Source organism: Tursiops truncatus, chromosome 3 (assembly GCF_011762595.2).
Source record: "Tursiops truncatus isolate mTurTru1 chromosome 3, mTurTru1.mat.Y, whole genome shotgun sequence".
Classification (NCBI taxonomy): domain Eukaryota; kingdom Metazoa; phylum Chordata; class Mammalia; order Artiodactyla; family Delphinidae; genus Tursiops; species Tursiops truncatus.
The window spans coordinates 109,670,163-109,691,793 of NC_047036.1; the positions used below are offsets into that span (position 1 = coordinate 109,670,163).

A 21,631-nucleotide genomic window follows, 5' to 3' on the forward strand; every position below is an offset into this window, starting at 1 on the left:
GATCCTACATGTGTTTTCTTGACCAGTAGGATGTTGGGAAAGCAAATTCCCATTCCCTAAAATGGGCAAGGTTGGGGAGGGGAAAATCTAGAGTTCTGTTTTGGACACTTTAAGTTTGAGGTGCCTGTAGACTTCTAAGTAGAGATGTCAAGCAGGCAGTTGGATGTATAATCTGGAGTCTAGAGCTCAGGGGAAATGTATAAATTTAGGAATTATCATCATATCTGTAGTATTTAAAGCCATGGAATGAGATTACATAGGGAATAACTGTGGATAGAGATGGGAAGGGTCCCAAAACTCACGATGTTTACAAATGCAGTGAAAAAGTAGCTGATGAAGTAGAAGAAAAATTTTAAAGGCGTGGTAGCTTGAAAACCAAGTACAGAAAGTATTTCAGGAGTCTAATGCTATTGAGAGGTCAAATGAGATGAAGGACTAAGAAGTGACCCTTGAAATTGATAAAATGGAGGGTGTTCATCACTTTGGGGAGCAATCTCAGTGGCATGGTTGGAACTGAAGCCTTAGAGTTGGATGAGGAGAGAATGGGTGGTAAGAAATGGAGACAGTGAGTATAGATAATTCTTTAAAAAATTCTGTGAAGAGGAGCAGAAAAATGGAGTGCTAACTAGAGGGGACAAGAGGGGCCAAGTTAGGTATTATGTAGGTTGGTTTTGTCTTAAATTTTATGTGCACATATTCTGCTACAAGGTAGCTCTTCCTCTTAGTACACTGACCTGCAGACCTGGGGTTTCATGTGTTAACTAAATAGAAAACTATACCTAGGAGCCCTCCTGCTATCCCTACAGACCCTGAGAGCCATTGACAGCAGGAACAAGAGGAATTCCCTCAATAAGGCACCTGTTCATTCAAAAACCCCTGTTCTGTCTTCTCTTGGCGGACTCTGGGAAGACAGAAATATCATACCCTGTCCCTCCTGCAAAGTGGTAACTGTTCAATAGGGGAGACCATGGTAGGTGCTGCATAGTCTATACTTGACCTGGGCCATGAATAATGAAGGAAGGGCCTTTCAGTAGAGAGAAGTGCCTCAATCATAGAGGCATCACACTGAGCGGAGTGAGGGCATGTGAGGGAGCTTGATGGGGCCAGCCAGGAGCTTGTGGGGGTGGAGAGGTACAGTGGTGCTTTCCAGCAATTTAGGCTTGCCTAAGGAACAAAGTCAGGCTGTTTACTGAGTTCTGTTATCTGGTTATCAGATGCGTTCTTCTAAATGAGAAGAAAAGAAGTGGTACCGATTTCTCCAAAATTGAGTGTTTGTGGGCTTATGCTTGCAAATCTTCTTAAGGTTTATACTGTGAGCCTTAAATTTGCCTTCTCACCTAGAAGAAAGTAAGGTCCAAAATTTCCCATATTGTTTCACCTCTTAGAAGAAGCATGTAGTCATTGTAATTGTTGCATTCATCTGTCTATTCAAGGTAACACAGGAAATTAGCAGTGCATTTTCAAGAAAAGCTGATTACCATCTGTTATTAGTAATCATCTAAAACAATCACTGATTGTAAGCATTGCTAATGGTCAGAGACACACTAGATAAGAAGGGGGAAAACATCCATTATTTAGAATTTATTATCCCTTATCCACCCCCTTAAAAGAAGACATCAATTAAAATTAAGTGATTTTGGAATATATCAAAGTACACTGTTCTGCCCTATCCCCAAAGTGTTCCACTGTCATTTTCCCCCAAATGTGGAATGTTGAACATTAAGTCATATTTCTTCTGAGACTCAGTGGAAACATGTAAGTTTTGCGTCGAAGGCAGCCAACTCTCTTTGAGTCTTTTCAGAGCCTGGCTTCTTACACTCAAGCAGAGCTTGGGGGTGAGGCCTTTAACCAGGACTCACCTCATGGCCACCATTCTAATCTTGTCTTGGATACAGTACAGTTTCACATTAGCAGCCCCTGTAGCATCAAATAAGTAGATTACAAAACCAAATGATAGCTGGTGGCATTTCACACTCGCAGGTTTTCTTAACCAAATATTTATCAAGCACTGTGTTAATAGTGGGTGACCCATTGCCTGAATTTTAAAAGCTGATATTTGGGAGTTTGGCTAAAGGAAATACAGCAATTCAACAGTTTTAAGTGTTTCAGGAAATTCGTTTAATAGTCTTAAAGGTTTTATCCAGAAAAAGACATTTTTCTTTTAAATGTGCAACTTAAGTTTGGCAAGTTAGGGATTTTAAATTGTGCTAAGTAATAAAAACCACTATTAGTTTGGAACGTGATACTCAGTAGAATGTGATACTCATCATATCACTTCCTTTATACTAGAGGGCTTCCGCTGACCTAAATGTAGGGAGATAGGAAATTCTCACGGTGGTAACTACAGTAGGGAAGAGTATTCAATCAAAATTGATCTTAGCCAATTTTTTGGCAACCTGTATATCTCATAGTTTGGTACAATTTTATATACAAAGATAAGGATAATACTGTTGGCAAATGTCTTTTGTAAGTATAATCTTCTCTACTGCTTTTGTCCAGCTTGGATAATCTTCATGAACTTATTTGTTTTTATCCTACTTATGAATTTTTTTTATTAGGAAGGCACACATATATTTGGCCCTTCTAATTATTATTTTATTTACTGAAATAGCTTGAGACATGAGGAAATCCAGTTCAAATTTTGCAAAATGGTAACTAACCTTCCTCAGTAGTTTGAGTCCTGGAGATGGCTAAAATACGAAAGATGTAAGAGCTGGAAGGGTCTTTTCCTGGCAGGTGAGATTTTGGTCTACCTAATGACTAATGACCTAATGACATTTGGTCTAATGACTCTTTTTCAGGCATTCAGTTCTCTGGTAATGACTAAGTCTTGAGATGATTTTAAAAATGACCTCAGAGCAGGGCAGCAGTAAAAACCCTGAACTACTGTCCTGGGGATGCCTAATATGCTTCATTTGTGACATCAAGCTAGAACCCATGTGTACTTAGAAAGTAGATAACTCCGAGGCTTGCAGAAGCTTTTCATCACAGGTCCAAGTGTGGAGGCAGTTAGCTTAGAACACAAAGGAAAGTCATCTAGAAATTGCTGGGGCAGAAGCCATAGTGCAAAGAGGTGCTGAAGGATAGTATATAGTTAGCTTGGCATTCAAAGGAGGTGTCTGTGTGAAGAAGGAAGGAGGGGCATGGATGAAAACAGCTCTACATACTACACTAGTGCATACCCCTTTCTCTCCTTTTTAAATAGACTATTTTTTGGAGCAGTGTTAGATTCACAGCAAAATTGAGCAGAAAGTACAGAGATTTCCCATATATCTCTGCCTCCCCCCACCCCAACCATAGCCTACCCCACTATCAACATCCCTTACCAGAGTGGTATATTTGAACAACCTACATTCACACATCATACTCACCAAAATCTGTAGTTCACATTAGGGTTCACTCGTGGTGTACATTCTGTGGGTTTAGACAAATGTTTAATGACATGTGACTACCCTTATAGTATCATATAGAATAGTTTCACTGGTATTTGTCTTTCTGCCTTTTGGCCTCATTGTGCCTCCCTTAAAACAGTAAATATATTAGGCCTTTGTCATTTGTGAGGATCACATCCTAAGACTTCCATGGATCACCAAAATTATAAATACCACTAAAACCATCATTTGTCCTCATAAAATGCAACAGATTGTTACTGAAATTTTCAAGGAAATTTTTCAGATTCTTAAGAATATTTAAATATAAGATTGATTTATAAATCACTGTTTTCTTAGATCTTAGACCTTTTCATTTTATTTTGGGAGTCAGTTTTCACAAAACATACACTTAATATGAGTTAGTACTATGTGCATTTAACTGAATGACATGCACACTCCAGGCACATGGTGGTGCTGATGCAACCAGCCAGATGACCACTTACCTACAATAGTTTCCAGCCCAGGAAATTTATATCTTTGCCTCAGCAGAATGATAGTTTACTAGAGGTCATGGACCTTCAAGGTCATTCTTAAATGTTAGTTACCTGTAAGTCCAAGTGCTAAAAAGTGTGTTAGGTTAATCTTTGCGTCTGTATAGTTCAGTCAGCAGTCAGCTCCCACAGGGTTCCTGCACAGTTCTGTTTCAGAGCTGCTTTTCTTCCACAGCCCATGCCTAAGTCAAGCCCTCCTTAACTCTTACCTGTATTACTGTGGTAACTTCCCCCATCTCGTTATCCCTCCCACCCCTGTTAAACTTCTACCAGGTTAATTTTCTTAAAGGTGGTGGTAGCTATTCTCTTCTAATTTTAGGAAAGACTTCCACACCTGGCCTTCCCCATTTCATCTCACTACTCACTATATTCTAACCAAACTGAATAATTTTGTTCCTTTAAGACACCTTGCATTTTACTATGCTGTTTCTCGTCCTTTGAATGTTACCTTGATAGAGCCCTTCCCAAACATGTAATTTTTTCCTTCCTTTGTACACCATATTTTGTGCCACTTAACCCATTCAGCCTTGTATTACAGATATTTATGCTTCCTCTACTCCATTATTCTGCAAATCACAGAACATGGTTCAAGCTGGGGCTTCGGTTCATTTCCGTGACAATGTCTAACATTTATTCAGCACTTAAGTAGTATTACATTGGTGACATATTTTCATTTCCTTCACAGTGCTTTTTCATGTATGTACACACAAATCTTTTTTGTTTTGTGTGAATAGTATCACACTGTAGGTGTTTTTTGTTGGTTTTTTTTCCACTTTACCATGTGATGAAAATCATGTTCATATATGTAAATCACTCATTATTTTTAATGGCTGCATAATAGTCTATAAAATGGATATTACCTACTTTATTTAACCACTGATAGACATATTAGGAAGCCTTTAAATGCTTGCTACTACAGATAATGCTACAATATATAGTTGTGGTGCACAGGAGTTGCTCTGTGGCATGTAGGATCTTCCTGGATCAGGGATTGAACCCATGTCGCCTGCATTGGCAGGCGGATTCTTAACAACTGCGCCACCAGGAAAGTCCCTGTTTTGTTTTTAAATTCCACATATAAGTGAGATCTTGTCTTTTTCTGTCTGACTTACTTCTTTTAACATAATGCCTTCAAGGTCCATCCACGTTGTCCCCAATGGTAGGACTTCCTTGTTTTTTATGGCTGAATGATATTCCATTGTATGTATGTATGTGTATGTCTGTATATAGAGATATGTTATAGATATAGATATATATAGATATAGATACATATAGGTATATATTTCACATCTTCTTTATCTATTCATCCAACAATGGACACTTAGATTTTTTCCGTGTCTTAGCTATTGTAAACAATGCTGCTATCAGCACAGGGGTGCAGATAACTTTTCAAGATAGTGTTTTCATTTCCTTTGGATATATTCCCAGAAGTGGAATTGCTAGAGCATATGGTAGTTCTAGTTTTAATTTCTTTAGGAACCTCTATACTGTTTTCCACAGTGGCTGTACCAATTTACAGTCCATCCCACCAACAGTGCACAAGGGTTTCCCTTTCTCCATACCCATGCCGTCATTTGTTATCTCTTACTGGTGATGGCTGTTCTAAGAGGTGTGAGGTGATACCTCATTGTGTTTTGTTTTTTTTTAAGATTTTTTATTTATTTATTTTATTTTGGTTGCATCAGGTCTTAGTTGCACCACGCAGGATCTTCTGTTGCAGCACAATGGCTCTTCATTGTGGTGTGTGGGTTTTCTCTCTCTAGTTGTGGCGCATGGGCTTAGTTGCCCCACAGCATGTGGGATCTTAGTTCCCTGACCAGGGATCGAACCTGCGTCCCCTGCATTGTAAGGCGGATTCTTTCCATTGGACCACCAGGGAAGTCCCTCATTGTGGTTTTAATCTACATTTCCCTAATGACTGTGAGCATCTTTTTTCATGTACCTGTTGGCCATTCGTATAACTTCTTTGGAAAAATGTCTATTCAGGTCTTTTGCCCATTTTTAAATTGGATTTTTTGTTTGTTTCCAAGTTTTATGGGTTCTTTATGGGTTTTGGATATTAACCCCTTATCGAATACATGGTTTTCAAATATTTTTTCCCATTCTGTAGGTTGTCTTTTCACTTTGTTGTTGGTTTCTTTTGCTGTGCAAAAACTTTTTAGTTTGATGTAGTCCCACTTGTTTATTTTTTGTTGCTTGTGCGTTAAGGTGTGATTCCCAAAGAATCATTACCAAGACCCATGTCAAGGAGCTTTCTTCTAGGAGTTTCACAGTTTCAGGTTTTACATTTAAGGCTTTGATCCATTTAGAGTTTATTTTTGTGAGTGGTGTAAAATAGGGATCAAGTTTCATTCTTTTACATGTGAATATCCAATTTTCCCAACACCATCATTGAAGAGACTGTCCTTTCTCCATTGAGTATTTTTGGCTCCCTTGTCAAATATTAGTTTACCATATGTGCTTGGGTTAATTTCTGGGCTGACGATTGTGTTCTCTTAGTCTGTTTGTCTGTTTTTATGCCAGTACCATACTGGGGTTTTTTGTAAGTCTTTTTTTTTTATATTGAAATATAGTTGATTTACAATGTTGTGTTAGTTTCAGGTGTACAGCACAGTGATTCAGTTATACATACTCTTCTACAGATTCTTTATATATATATATATATATATATATATATATATATATATATATATATATATATATATATATATGAATTTATTTATTTATTTATTTTTGGCTGCACTGGGTCTTTGTTGCTGTGTGCAGGCTTTCTCTAGTTGCAGCAAGCGGGGGCCACTCCTCGTTGCGGTGCGCAGGCTCCTCATTTTGGTGGCTTCTCTTGTCGTGGAGCATGGGCTCTAGGCACGCAAGCTTTAGCAGTTGTGGCACATGGGCTCAGTAGTTGTGGCTCGCGGGCTCTAGAGTGCAGGCTTAGCAGTTGTGGCACATGGGCCTAGTTGCTCTGCGGCATGTAGGATCTTCCCAGACCAGGGCTCAAACCTGTGACCCCTGCATTGGCAGGCGGATTCTTAACCACTGTGCCACCAGGGAAGCCCCTACAGATTCTTTTTCCTTATAGGTTATTACAAAATATTGAGTATAGCTCCCTGTGCTATACAGTAGGTCGTTGTGGTTGGCTATATTACATATAGCAGTGTGTATATGTTAATCCCATCATCCTAATTTATCCCTCCCCTCCCCCCTTCCCCTTTGGTAACTGTAAGTTTGTTTTCTACATCTGTGGGTCTTTCTCTGTTTTATAAATAAGTTCATTTTAATCTGTTTTTTGTTTTTTCAGATTCCACATGTAAGTGATATCATATGATATTTGTCATTCTTTGTCTGGCTTACTTCACTTGGTATGAAAATCTCTAGGTCTGTGTTGCTGCAAATGGCATTATTTCATTCTTTTTTATGGCTGAATAATGTTCCATTGTATATATGTACCACATCATCTTTATCCATTCCTTTGTCAATAAATAGTGCTGCAGCAAACATTGGGGTGCATGTATCTTTTCAAATTATGTTTTTCTCCAGATATGTGCCCAGGAGCGGGATTGCTGGATCATATGGTAGTTCTATTTTTAGTTTTTTAAGGAACTTCCATACTGTTCTCCATAATGGTTGTACCAATTTACATTCCCACCAACAATGTAGGAGGGTTCCCTTTTCTCCACATCCTCTCCTGCATTTATTATTTGTAGACTTTGATGATGGCCATTCTGACCAGTGTGAGGTGTGATACATCATAGTATTGATTTACATTTCTCTAATAATTAATGACCTTGAGCATCTTGGCTGTTGTGTTTTGGTTATCTATATGTCTTCTTTGGAGAAATGTCTATTTAGATCTTCCACCCACTTTTTGATTGGGTTGTTTGTTTTTCTGATACAGAACTGTATGAGCTATGTGTATATTTTGGAGATTAATCCCTTGTTGGTCGCTTCATTTGTAAGTATTTTCTCCCATTCTGTGGGTTGTCTTTTCGTTTTATCGTTTCTTTTGTGTGCAAAAGCTCGTAAGTTTAATTAGGTGCCATTTGTTTATTTTTATTTTCATTACTCTAGGAGATGGATCCAAAAAGGTATTGCTGTGATTTTTTTTTTTTTAGTTTTTATTTATTATTTATTTTTGGCTGTGTTGGGTCTTTGTTGCTGTGCGCACGCTTTCTCTAGTTGCGGGTAGTGGGGGCTACTCTTCGTTGCAGTGCACGGGCTTCTCATTGCGGTGGCTTCTCTCGTTGCAGAGCATGGGCTCTAGGCACATGAGCTTCAGTAGTCGTGGCACTTGGGCTCAGTAGTTGTGGCTCGCAGGCTCTAGAGCGTAGGCTCAGTAGTTGTGGTGCATGGGCTTAGTTACTCCATGGCATGTGGGATCTTCCCGGACCAGGGATTGAACCCATATCCCCTGCACTGGCAGGCAGATTCTTAACCCCTGCGCCACCAGGGAAGCCCTGTGATTTATTTCAGAGTGTTCTGCCTGTGTTTTTCCTCTAGAAGTTTTATAGTATCTGGTCTTACATTTAGGCCTTTAATCCATTTTGAGCTTATTTTTGTATATGGTGTTAGAGAATGTTCTAATTTCATTCTTTTACATGTAGCTGTCCAGTTTTCCCAGCACCACTTATTGAAGAGACTGTCTTTTCTCCATTGTATGTTCTTGCCGCCTTTGTCATAGATTAATTGTCCATAGGTGTGTGGGAGTACCATACTATTTTAATTACTATAGCTTTATAGTATAGCTTGGAATCAGGAAGTGTGATACCTCCTGCTTTGTTGTTCTTTCTCAGTGTTTGTTTGGCTATTTGGGGTCTTTCATGGTTCCATATGAGTTTTAGGAGTGTTTTTTTCTATTTCTGTAAGAAATGCCATTGGAATCTTGATATGGATTGCATTGTATCTATAGATGGCTTTGGGTAGTATTGACATTTTAACAATATTAATTCTTCCAATCCATGAACATGAGATACCTTTCCTTTTTTAAATTTTTTTATTTTTTGGCCCTGCTGCGTGTCTTGTAGGATCTTAGTTCCCTGGCCAGGGATCAAACCCATGCCCTCAGCAGTGAAAGCACAGAGTCCTAACCACTGGAGTGCCAGGGAATTCCTGCCTTTCCATTTATTTTTGCCTTCATTTTCTTTAATCAGGGTCTTGTAGTTTTCATAGTAGAGATCTTTCACCTCCTTAAATTTATTCCTAAGTACTTTATTGTTTTTGATGCTGTTGTAAACGGGATTGATTTCTTTCTTTTTTAGAAAATTCATTGTTAGAGAATCTCAATTTTCTTAATGGTAAAATGGAGATAACCAAATCTAACTCTCAGTATTGTAGTAAGGATTAAATGAGATAAAATATGATTATTTAGCATAATTGTACCTTACATAAGGTAAATGCTCATCACTAGTAGCCACTTACATTGTTATTCCTTCAAGTAGATTAATGTAGTTACTGTAATCATTGCACAGTGGGGTTGTAAGCTCCATATTAGCAGAGAGATAAGATACAAAGATAAGTGAATGGTCCAGCCAACAGTAGTGGGCATCCACTCTGTCTGCCATGATCGTTGGTGAGTCTGGATCCCTCTAAGGACTAGAGCTTTTTCCTGCATTGTTGTCTCTCAGCAGACCTACCCATGGGCGAGGATGCACCACCTCTGTTGTACCAGGGAGCTGTGGTGTAGGCTATGTGTGTGCACCTGGGACATCTGTGCCCCACCTGGAGCTTGTTCTCCACATTGGGAGTGCTTATTTATGTTGATTATGGAAGATTTTTAACTTGAATGGAAAGATGACATTTTTGAAAAGTCATTTGAAAAATCAAGATCATAATGTGTAAAGCTAAGCATTACCTGATTGGTCTCAAGAACATTCTCTGAGGTTTTTTTTTTTTAAAACAAATACTTAGAAGTTGTGTCTCTGTCTTTTTGACAGAAGTATAAAATCTGAGACTGAGATAGATGTATAAAATAGAAAATGGAGACTTGTTGCATTCTCATCAACAAGCGGAATATGGTTTTTTCTGGTTTTTATTACTTCACAGTCCTTTCATCTGATATTTAAAATGTATTTATGTTGAGTCATTTCTTTCTCTTTTGCTGGTAAACCGGAAGATCATGAAATGATTCTGCAGAGGCAGTAGCATTACGTTCAGTTTCTTTTTTTGTATATATCAGATAAGAGACTTGTAAATGGAAGTATGTCCGCCTCACATCCTTTGCATGGTAATGGCAGTGATGTTTGCCTTTTTGTGACTGGTGCAACATTTATTAATTCATAAACCCACTTCCAAATAACCTAAGGGCTTTTTGACTAAAGGTGACTCTAGTAAGAACAGTGTTAGATTTTGACAGGCTACTTTTGTTTTTACAGACATTTTTCTTCTTTTTAGTGTTTCGAAACTACTAGTATTTTAAGAGTGTTTTGGGGGTAGAGGGGTGCCATGGTCAAAGAAAGTTAATGCACATATTTGGAGTTAGGGTTTCTGAATCTTCAACTAGGAAGGGAAAATAAAAGTTTTGAGGCTCAGCTCAGCTTAAGCCTCTTTATCACCCTCTCCGAACCAACACTTGTGGTTGGTAAAAAGCTCACAGATCTGAGAAATAAAAGCAGCTTAAGAGGTTGACTTTGGTCAACCTTAATAATAATAGAAGAGAAAAAGGGCAGCAATTCCAGAGATTCACCTATTTTCCCATAGACTAAGGGACCCTGTACATCTCCTGTCCCCTCTTTAACTCACTGTCATCTGTTCAGCAGGGCTTCCTATAACCAGTTGGTATCAGTGGAAAGAGTCCTTCCATTAAGCCTAAGAAATGTCTCCTAAAAAATTGTTTCAGAAGTTTTCACAGTATTTGAGCATTTAAGGGAGTGTTTGTCATATCATAGAGAGTGAAAATGGAGAAGGATAAGGACTCCAGAGTGCTGGAATTATATATGCCTGAGAGTTTGCCATACTAGCCAATAGCAAGGTTTTGGTTCTGTTTATTTTTTCCAGCTCTTACTATATTTTACTTTTATCATTGAGAATATTGGGGAATTTATCTCATGATATTACTTATTATATACATTATTATACATTGCATATTTTTAATATATACTGTTAAATTTATTGTTATAATATGTTATCTTTAAAGTATCAATGGCTTTTTCCAGAGCAATAATGAAATTTCACAGTATGAAAATGGAAGAAATCAACAAAATTATTCGTGACCTTTGGCGAAGTACCTATCGTGGACAAGGTAATTAACATGGTGTATCATGAATGCTCTTTCTAAAGCCCTGTATCCAGCTCTTCCCTCATAAGACTGCTCATCATGCCAGTATTACCTCTGGGCCCCTCTCTGAACATCTCTTTCCGATTTTCTAAGAATTCTTATCTTAGAATTCTTAGCAAGAAAAAAATGCAAAGTTTTCTATTCCAAAGCCTGACAGGACTTACAGATTTGGCCATGGTGCACATTATATTTAGTTGATGACGTAATAGGTTCTGTCGAAGTGCAGATAGGGATAAGCCAAAATGTGATAAGAAGAAAACCATCAGGAGGAAACTCTTAATAGGGGAACTAAGAAAAAAGCACCTCTGAGACTGAGGGTTGGGGCATCTGGTTGCTTCTGGCCAGGAATCTTCATCACCAGAGAAAAAGTTTCCAAGCCAGCCAGTGTTTTCCTCTGGTAATGTCAGCCTCGCATGTTGCTTGTAACTTACTTTGATAAGGTTTGCAAGTGAGAAAAGGCTGCAGAGTGTAGGTTCCCCTAAAATCTTCTTCTTTCTGTGTCAGATATTGAATACATAGAAATTCGATCTGATGCCGATGAAAATGTATCAGCTTCTGATAAAAGGCGGAATTACAACTACCGAGTGGTGATGCTAAAGGGAGACACACCCTTGGATATGCGAGGACGATGCAGTGCTGGACAAAAGGCAGGTATCTCAGGAGCCTAGGGAACCACCTGTACACAGAGAATTGAAAAAGAGGAATCATTGTTAGTGCAGTGGAAGCACCCAAAGTTGCCCTTGAATGGTAGGAAGCTCCTTATAGCACTCCTTGCTGCCATGGAAAGTGAATCAGGCTCGGTCACTCTCATTACACTCTCTCAATTCTAACCAGCATTTCCTGCAACATTATGTAAAGTAGGTTTTTAGAAGAGGGGCCTGAAACAGTCTCACAGGATAGCCTAAATGTAAACCAAGAAGTTGAAGACCATTCATTGTTCCACAGCACTCCTTACGAGAATAAGGTTACTGGGTTATCAGTTATAGACACACCACTATTTTATGTGACACCAAGAAAGAAAAAATTCAATTGTAATTGTAAGATGCATCCTCATTTCAGAGAAGTCAAAGGGTGGGGGAAGGGCATCTTTTAGTCAGTGACATACAGTATTAGCAAACCAGATCCTAGATTGAGCCAGATGAGGCATTACAATAAGTGAGAGTCTAATTGAGAAGGTAGCCTCATCATAGGACTGAGTCCTCACCACCACTCCCAGCCTAGCCTTTGGGCCTGAGGACCATCTAAAAGAAGGGTCTGCCAGGGTCAAAGGCTTTGATACCCACAGGTGCCTCTGTCCCCCCCCCACCACATACACAGGGACTCAGTGCTGGGCCAGACCATCTAGCTCTACAGGAAGCTCTGGGAGGATAGCCTGGGTTGGATATGTAGAGCACAGAGGAATAAAGTTTCAAAGAGTTGGGAAAGTGGGACCTGCATCCTTAGGGTACAAGGCTGGGTTCTTTCACTGTGCACTGGTTTGTAAAAGATGTTAAAGGTTTTTGAGCTTCCTCCTTTCAGATTAGAAGCAGAACATTATATTTGATAACATCTCTGGACCCCTGATTTTCTTAACAAAATTTTATAGTTCCAGAAACGGATGCTCACATTATCAGAGTTACTTTCATAAAAGGTTTGCAATTTTTGCTTAAAGACACTCTATGCATGTATGCATTTTGTCATCAACCCGGACAGCTGATACCAACTTATAAGGCATCTGCAGATTATTATCTTAATCATAGTCTGCAAAAATGACAAATTTGTGATCTACAGGCAGTATCCCCTACTTGTATTGATGATTTTTTGTGGTAATTATGAATGAGAAAATGGTTTGAAACATGTCCGTTTGGATTAAAAATACTTTCTGAACAAAAGCAGATTTCCTATAGCTACTCCAAATTATAAAAATTAATTAGCAGTAATTGCTTCCCTGGTGTTGGGTGACAGAATAGACAAATGGTTTGGTAGAGGTGGGCCAGGAGCTCCAGTCATATCCCACTCTGAGTGGGTGGTGGTGCAGGTGGCAGCAGAAGTGCCCATCCCCAAAGGGCCAGCGTCAGAGCAAAGCTATAAACTGCTCTAAAATCACTAACTCACCCACTGATGCTCCTTCATTCACAAATCGGGGTGGGTGGTGGAGGGGGCATTACATCTCACACAGAAAGTAGTGTATACTTCCTAAACTAGTTCTTCACTCTTAATTCTTTGTCCCTTGTACCCTCAGATGGCTTCAGCAGTGGCCTAGTTTAGTATTAGGCTTCTATTAACCACAAAAGTGCCTCATAGTTTGGGTTGCTTGGATTTCCTACAGTCAAGCTTAAATAAAACCATACTTCTGTACTCCTGGTACTTTTTCCCCTCCCTTCCTTTCCCTCTCCCCCCCAGAATCATACACATAAACATTTAAGTGTGGGTTAGAGCAGTGGTGCCTCTTTGGGAGCCATAGATCTCACAGAACATAGAGATTTAAAGATGTCTCTGAGAGAAAAGGTGTCTGTGAGGCTCTGGAAAATGTATTATGTCTAAGTTTTCTAACAAATCTCATTATCAGGAAAATAGCGAGGTCATGAATTTTTAAGGTTGTTAATCTTATAGCATTATTAAAATTACTAGTTACAGATAAATGTTAATGCATTTCTGATTCAAGTCTGTAATTTGAAGTTTTGTTGTAGCTGATGTGAGGTGTTTGTGCAGGGTCAGCACTGCTTTTAGCATTGTATTTCATTGCAAATGATAGGATGAGATAATGCAAATGATAGTTCACCTTCTGGAACGGCATGAGCGTTTGGTCACAGTGCCAGGCTCTCCCAAACAAAAGAGCAGTGATTTACCTAAGGTCAGTGATCCTGTGACATTGCCCCACCTTTCCCTTCTAAAGACATTATGCCAGGTCTGCCTGCTTTTCTAAGGTGAATGAGAAAAATGTGCAGTGCAGCTAAGCTCTGGTGCTTTTGTTCCAGGTATTAGCCTCACTCATCATTCGCCTAGCCCTGGCTGAAACATTCTGCTTAAACTGTGGCATCCTTGCTTTGGATGAGCCAACGACAAATCTTGACCGAGAAAACATTGAATCTCTTGCACATGCTCTGGTTGAGTAAGTATCTCAAATTTGGGGCCAAGTTATGAAAGTAAGGTTAAGAGAATTCTATGATGAAAATCCTCTGCAGATGTGTCTTCCTTGAGGAAACTGGTTTTGCCAGACCTTAGGCTTTACCTGGATCGTAATTCTTCAGATGCTTAAAAAAAGAACTACATGGTGAACAGCCACCCCAGACACATCCTGCATCTCCCCAAGAGTGTTCATAGGGAAACCCATGGTGAGGGTCTCCTGGCTTGGTTTGGTTTTCCTGTAAACCCACCAGAGGGGCCCACATGTCCTGTACAGGAGTTAGCATTCCCTGCTAAAGCCTTTCTAGGTGGTAACGGTAGTGACAGTGGGTTTTAGACTATTTCCCCAGCTTCTCACGTGTGTCAGCATCTATGAGGAATGACAGTGCTTACTCAGAAAGTGTATTAGTGGTGAAGTAGAATCCAGGGGGTAGAACTGCATACACTTTTTACCATAGTTCACCTGTGGTGGGTGCACGCTCTAGGGATAGGCAGCCCTTGCTTATGGGCTGTGCTGGCAGAGGAAAGGCACTTTCTGTGAGGTAGAGAAGCTATTTTGGGTACTTCTGGCTCCAGACAGACTCCTTCTAGCAGGGAAAACATTTCCTGTGTGATAGCAGGGATGGAACCAGAAGGAGACTTGAGCAGCCACAGAGCCACCTTTCTCCAGCCATCTCTCAGTGGTCCCGTGTGACCAACAAGTAAGGGCTGGTGCTTTTGAAACCTAAGTGCATCCAGCTCCAGGCAAGGGATAAATAAGTGGTTAGGTAAAAGAAAAAGTCTTTCAAGTCTCAGACGCGTAACTACCTCAGCACATAGATAACGAGCAAAAATGTTCTCAGTACACCCACTCAGGCCCCCTGTGTGTCATACCAATGATGCATCCAGTGACTGTTGGTGGCAGAATTCTAAGTAGACCCAGCTCCTAAGAAGGCAGTGGGGCTCACAGTGTTATTCCCCTTGCCTGTAGTCTTTGTCTTTTTTTTTTTAATGTAATTTTCTTCCAGAGAAAACTAGTATCAGGTCAAGAAAACCCCAGGCAAAAGAATAATCAGACCCCAAAAGTTGAGCAGCACAGATACTAAGGAAAACTCAATTAAACATTTCCACCTGCTTTAAGAATAAACTAGATCATGTATTCTCACCAGTCTCTAAGCCAGACCTGAGTGAAGAGTCATGCATCCCCACTGTCTGGAGAGGAGATGGGACTGCTACCTGGCTGGGCTGAAGGCCTGGATCCACACCCCCCTTCCCCCCGCCACTTCCTGCAGGGCTGTCAGAGGCCCTCCCTGATACTCACACAGCACAGGAAAAACCTGGTCATCACACACAGCATACATTTATGTGTCTGACAAGGTTCTCAGTGCTTTTTTCAAATAAAAGGAAGGGTTATTTATGTTCTTTAGTAATAAAATGTTATAAATATATTGTTTCAGGATAATAAAAAGTCGCTCACAGCAGCGTAACTTCCAGCTTCTGGTGATCACTCATGATGAAGATTTTGTGGAGCTCTTAGGGCGTTCTGAATATGTGGAGAAATTCTACAGGATTAAGAAGAACATTGATCAGTGCTCAGAGATCGTGAAATGCAGTATTAGTTCCCTAGGATCTAATGTTCATTAAAAACATTCAAGATTTATATGCCTTAGAAACATGGGTCCTCAGCCAACTGCTTATTTCTGGTATTGAGTCAATATGAAAATACGTTCTTTCAAATGAGCCTTGTGTCTAGGGTTTTTAATGTCTGAGAGGTTCGAAAATCATTAAAATTGTTTCACATGGAATTTGGACTGATTCGCTGAACTTCATTCCCCCTCCAGGCAGCCTCTGACAGGCCTGTGGGGCTCAACAGCAGCACAGTTGGACTCAGCTTCCCTGCTTCCCTTCCTAGCACTGATGAAGGAGTCTGTGGGACCTGAAGCTTCTTACTCGCCTTTCACTTCTCAAAGCATTAGTGAGAAGCAGTTCTCTGCCTGGATACTTTATGGCTTGGGCATTTAAAAAGTCAGTGTTAAGTGTTACCTGTAAATTTATTTCTTTGGATACGGTTTAAAAAACTGTGTTATCAGTATTAATATCTGAAGATGACAGAAATGACTGAATATTAATATTTGGCTCTGCTCTTAACTTTATAAATCTGGGTAAGTGACCTCTCCCTCTCAGGGCCTCAGTTTCCCCAACTAAAATTTGAAGTAGTCGAATGGGGGCTTCAGGGTTTGAAAAGAACCTTAATTATCTAACTCAATACCCACTGTCTTCCCTCCCCACATATCCCTACTAGGTAGTCATCCAAACCTGGGCTCTTTCTAGAGGGAGGAAGTTCCCCACTGTGCACATCCACGTTTGGAAAGCTCTGCCCAAGAGCAAGGCCTCTCTTCACTTGGGGCCTGACCTGCATTCATGAAGGAGTCTGTAACTTCCCCATATGTCTATGCTATTTATCAGTTTGGCCTTACCATGAATCCCGATTGCTCTCCAAGTATGCAACTCTGGTGTGGAAGGAAAGCAGAGCTCGCTCAAAGTCAAAACTGGCTCCCCGTGGGATCCAAGCAGACCTGGAAAAGCAGGCCTCATTTTCATTCCAGATGTTGTTTCTAATAAGAGCCTAATCATACCCTTTCCCTGGAATTGCCAGCTGACAACTTGAAGCCTTTCACAAGCATTCCACACAGAATGCTACCAAGTGATGCACTTTCGAATTAGACTTTTAGAGTCCGTCTGTCAGTCATGTGGCACAATCACTAGGAGCCAAGAACCACTTGGCAACCACTAGAAGCTGAAAAAGGCAAAGAAACAGACTCGTCCCTCAGAGCCTCCAAAAGGAACCAGCCCTGCTGACACCTTGACTTTTAGCCCAGTATACTGATTTTCAGACTTTTAGCCTTCAGAATTACATAAGAGAATAATACTTGTTTTAAGCTGCTGAGTTTGTGCTTATTTGTTACAGCAGCAATAGAAAACTAACACACTATCCACTGTATATATAATCAATTTCTGTGTATGTAATATACGAGTTACTACTATCCTTGAGACAATTGAAAAAAGGTTACTTATCATTTTTTATGTTCTGTGGTTCACAGAAAGGATGCTGGTTGAGAAAGTCTGATCCAGACCCTTACCCAGTCCATGGATGAAAGGGCCAAGCAGCAGAGCCACCACTCCAGCCACCTGCTTCTTGTCCACTGACTGACAATGTTCAGTCATCCTAATTAGCTTTGAAAAACTAAAATCACCATTATTAGCCAAACTAGCATGATATCAACGAAGGTACCATGAGAAAAAAACAGCAGACCAATCTCACTCAGAGGACACATCCAAGAATTCATAAATTAAGAACAAATCAATTCCAATCATCTATTAAAATAAACATACATAATAACCAAGGTGTCTTTATCCCAAGAATGCAAGAATATTTCAGAAGATAACTGTTTACAAATCATCACCATAATAAAGCCAAAGGGGAAAAATTCTGATAGACACCTAACACTGACCATTATTTGATAAAATTCAACATCTCCTAGCTTTAGTAAACTCATACTTTTGCAAAGAATAAAAATATTTTTAGTGTTATTTGTCATGAATTAAAAAATAACAGTCATCTTAATAGCAAAAGATGAAATATTTTCCATTAAATAAAAAAAACAGGTAGCTTCTATCAACATACTTTTGAAAGCTCTAGCCATTGCAACAAGGAATGACAAGGCAATACAAGATAAATATAGGCAAATGAAACAAAGTTATTTACAAATTAAAACAGACTTCCCAATTCCAAGTCTGGTTTCCCCTGACGATGTGACTTCCCTCACAGCCCTTTTGAGAGTGGCTTTCTCTCTCATTTCCCTTGTATCAGTGGGCTTGGAGGTGGTGTTAGTGCCATTTTTAAGCTTTTCATTGCTGCTTCTACATCATCCTCCATTAACCCCACACATACACTTGAGATGAATAGGCATCACAGTATGGAGGTAAAGAATATGAGCCAGACTCACAGACTTAAATTCTAGCACCACTATTTCTACTTAAATTCTAGCACCACCATTTACTAGCTTTGGGACCTTGGGCAAGTCATTTATCCTCTTGCTCCTGTTTCCCTATCTGTAAAAGCATCTAAAACGGCGCCTATCTTGTAGCATTGTTATGAGGATTAAATGACTTTTTTTTTTACATCTTTATTGGAGTATAATTACTTTACATTGTTGTGTTAGTTGCTGCTGTATAACAAAGTGAATCAGCTATACATATACATATATCCCCATATCCCCTCCCTCTTACGGCTCCCTCCCACCCTCCCTATAACACCCCTCTAGGTGGTCACAAAGCACCGAGATGATCTCCCTGTGCTACGTGGCTGCTTCCCACTAGCTAGCTATTTTACGTTTGGTAGTGTATATATGTCAGTGCCACTCTCTCACTTCGTCTCAGCTTACCCTTACCCCTCCCCATGTCCTCAGGTCCATTCTCTACGTCTGTGTCTTTATTCTTGTCCTGCCCCTAGGTTCCTCAGAACCATTTTTGGGTTTTTTTTAGATTCCATATGTATGTGTTAGCATATGGTATTTTTCTCTTTCTGACTTACTTCACTCTGTATGACAGTCTCTAGGTCCACCCACCTCACTACAAATAACTCAATTTCATTTCTTTTTATGGCTGAGTAATAGTCCATTGTATATATGTGCCACATCTTCTTTATCCATTCATCTGTTGGTGAACACTTAGGTTGCTTCCATGTCCTGGCCATTGTGAATAGTGCTGCAGTGAACATTTTGGTACATGACTCTTTTTGAATTATGGTTTTCTAGGTTATATGCCCAGTAGTGGGATTGCTGGGTCATATGGTAGTTCTATTTTTAGTTTTTTAAGGAACCTCCATACTGTTCTCCATAGTGGCTGTATCAATTTACATTCCCACCAACAGTGCAAGAGGGTTCCCTTTCTCCACACCCTCTCCAGCATTTATTGTTTCTAGATTTTTTGATGATGGCCATTCTGACTGGTGTGAGGTGATACCTCATTGTAGTTTTGATTTGCATTTCTCTAATGATTCGTGATGTTGAGCATCCTTTCATGTGTTTGTTGGCAATCTGTACATCTTCTTTGGAGAAATGTCTGTTTAGATCTTCTGCCCATTTTTGGATTGGGTTGTTTGTTTTTTTGATATTGAGCTGCATGAGCTGCTTGTAAATTTTGGAGATTAATCCTTTGTCAGTTGCTTCATTTGCAAACCTTTTCTCCCATTCTGAGGGTTGTCTTTTCATCTGGTTTATGGTTTCCTTTGCTGTGCAAAAGCTCTGAAGTTTCATTAGGTCCCATTTGTTTATTTTTGTTTTTATTTCCATTTCTCTAGGAGGTGGGTCACAAAAAGGATCTTGCTGTGATTTATGTCATAGAGTGTTCTGCCTATGTTTTCCTCTAAGAGTTTTATAGTGTTTGGCCTTACATTTAGGCCTTTAATCCATTTTGAGTTTATTAAGTGACTTTTAAAACTGCCTGGCACATAAATGTGCTATGTGTGTATTCAAGAAAAGCCTCATATCATCAGTTTACTCTTTCTTGTTGCAGTTATCTTTAGCCCCCAGCCTGGTCACTCCTGCTTATTCATTGACAATTTTAGCTCCCAGTTGAGAATTATTCTCCTAATACTAATTTCATAATCATCGGTGATTTCAGAATCCAAATGATTATCTAATACAACCCCCCTGGCTTCTCAGATCCTTGCTCTTTCCTCCAGTGAGGAGACGCTCCGTAGTCTTACTCTAGAGTCCAGTTCTTTAACAACAATAACTGCAACCCTCCATATCTCCGTTTTAAGTATCTCACTCCAACAACCTCTCATATCTTTACAGTTCACTCCTGGGGTCTCCAGCTCCAGCAATTCTTTGAGCCCTCCAGGATGTCAATCCATTGATTCTACCACTTTTTCAGTTCTTCACTTCCCTCATGCCTGTACTTCTCTCCTTTTACAGCTTAAATTCCATGGTCCATCCTTATATCACTGTCTTGCATAGACCCTCAACTGTCTTGTCCCTCTTCTGTCCTCAAACTTTTCTCACAGTCTCCAACCCTGGCTAAATAGGACTCTGCCTTCTCCCTGCACATGCAGTTTCCTTTGCTGGTTCCATATTTCCCTGACCTTTTGTTGTTGCCCTGCTTTAGTGCCCAGTCTGCGTCTGTACTGTTTTCTTCTCACACTCACTTACTTGGTGACCTCATCCAGTCTCACAACTTTAAATTATCTTGGGACTCCCCTGGTGGCACAGTGGTGAAGGATCCACCTGCTAATGCAGGGGACACGGGTTCGAGCCCTGGTCCAGGAATATCCCACATGCCAGGGAGCAACTAAGCCCATGTGTCACAGCTACTGAGCCTGTGCTCTAGAGCCCACAAGCCACAACTACTGAAGCCCACGCACCTAGAGCCTGTGCTCCACAACAAGAGAAGCCAGTGCAATGAGAAGCCCATGCACTGCAACGAAGAATAGCCCTTGCTCGCCACAACTAGAGAAAGCCTGCGTGCAGCAACGAAGACCCAACGCAGCCAAAAAATATAAATAAATAAATCTATTAAAAAAAATAAGAGTACAAAAAAATCATTACCTTAGTTTGAGTTCTCCCAGAAGCAAAACCTGAAACAGTGATTCAAGCAAAAGTAAACAGTAGGATATGGGGAATTATAATGAAGAGAAGGCAGCCAATGAATAGTGTGTTCTTAAACCAGCTACTGTAGTAGGCAATTTGGAGTTTAATCCCACAGGGAACGTGGGAAATTTGGCAAAACGTATGCCTCAAAATTATCCCACCCGAGAAGCAAGAGAGCTGGGGTATTTATCAATATATACCAAGTCCCAAGAGTCACTAACTGAGGGCTATTCCAGGGCATGTTAGCTACTGGCTTTCTGTGTGCATCTTCCACAGAGCTGCCTTCCATAGTTTTTAAAAAAAGAAAAGAAAAGGTAAGAAAAAGCCTTTCGACAGAGGTATAGATAACAGCAGCAGCTAGAAGTGGGCTAGAGCACACTGGAAGTTCTTGGGACAGAGGGAGGGCACTGACAGCTCCTTTAACAGTCTTGTAGGTGCTGACTCCTCAAATGTGTCTCCAGTCCAAACTCATTTAAACTCATATTCAGCTGCCTTACTGGATATCTAGTTGCACTTGAATATCTAACAGACATCTGAAGCTTAAAATGACCCAGAAACTTTTGCCCAGAACCTGCACCTCCCATAGCTTTGGAGGAATGATAACTCCATTCTTCCAATTGCTCAGGAAAAAGTCTTGACATCTCCTTCATTTTTCTGTTTATCTCATATCCCACATTCAAGCCATCAGCTTAATACTATGGA

At 40.0% G+C, this 21,631-nt stretch overlaps 1 protein-coding gene across 5 annotated transcripts in view; it reads left to right on the plus strand.

The window, feature by feature from the left end:
• Positions 1 to 16,081, plus strand: part of RAD50 (RAD50 double strand break repair protein) — a 233,741-nt gene extending 217,660 nt beyond the window's left edge. For all 5 annotated transcript variants that reach the window (XM_073802508.1, XM_073802509.1, XM_073802510.1 and 2 more), the window contains 4 exons: positions 11,071 to 11,156; positions 11,697 to 11,839; positions 14,150 to 14,283; positions 15,734 to 16,081. In XM_073802508.1, the coding sequence (XP_073658609.1) occupies positions 11,071 to 11,156; positions 11,697 to 11,839; positions 14,150 to 14,283; positions 15,734 to 15,920 (550 nt within the window). In that variant the 3' untranslated portion in view covers positions 15,921 to 16,081. The remainder of the gene's footprint in view (positions 1 to 11,070; positions 11,157 to 11,696; positions 11,840 to 14,149; positions 14,284 to 15,733) is intronic.
• Positions 16,082 to 21,631: the final 5,550 nt, after the last annotated feature.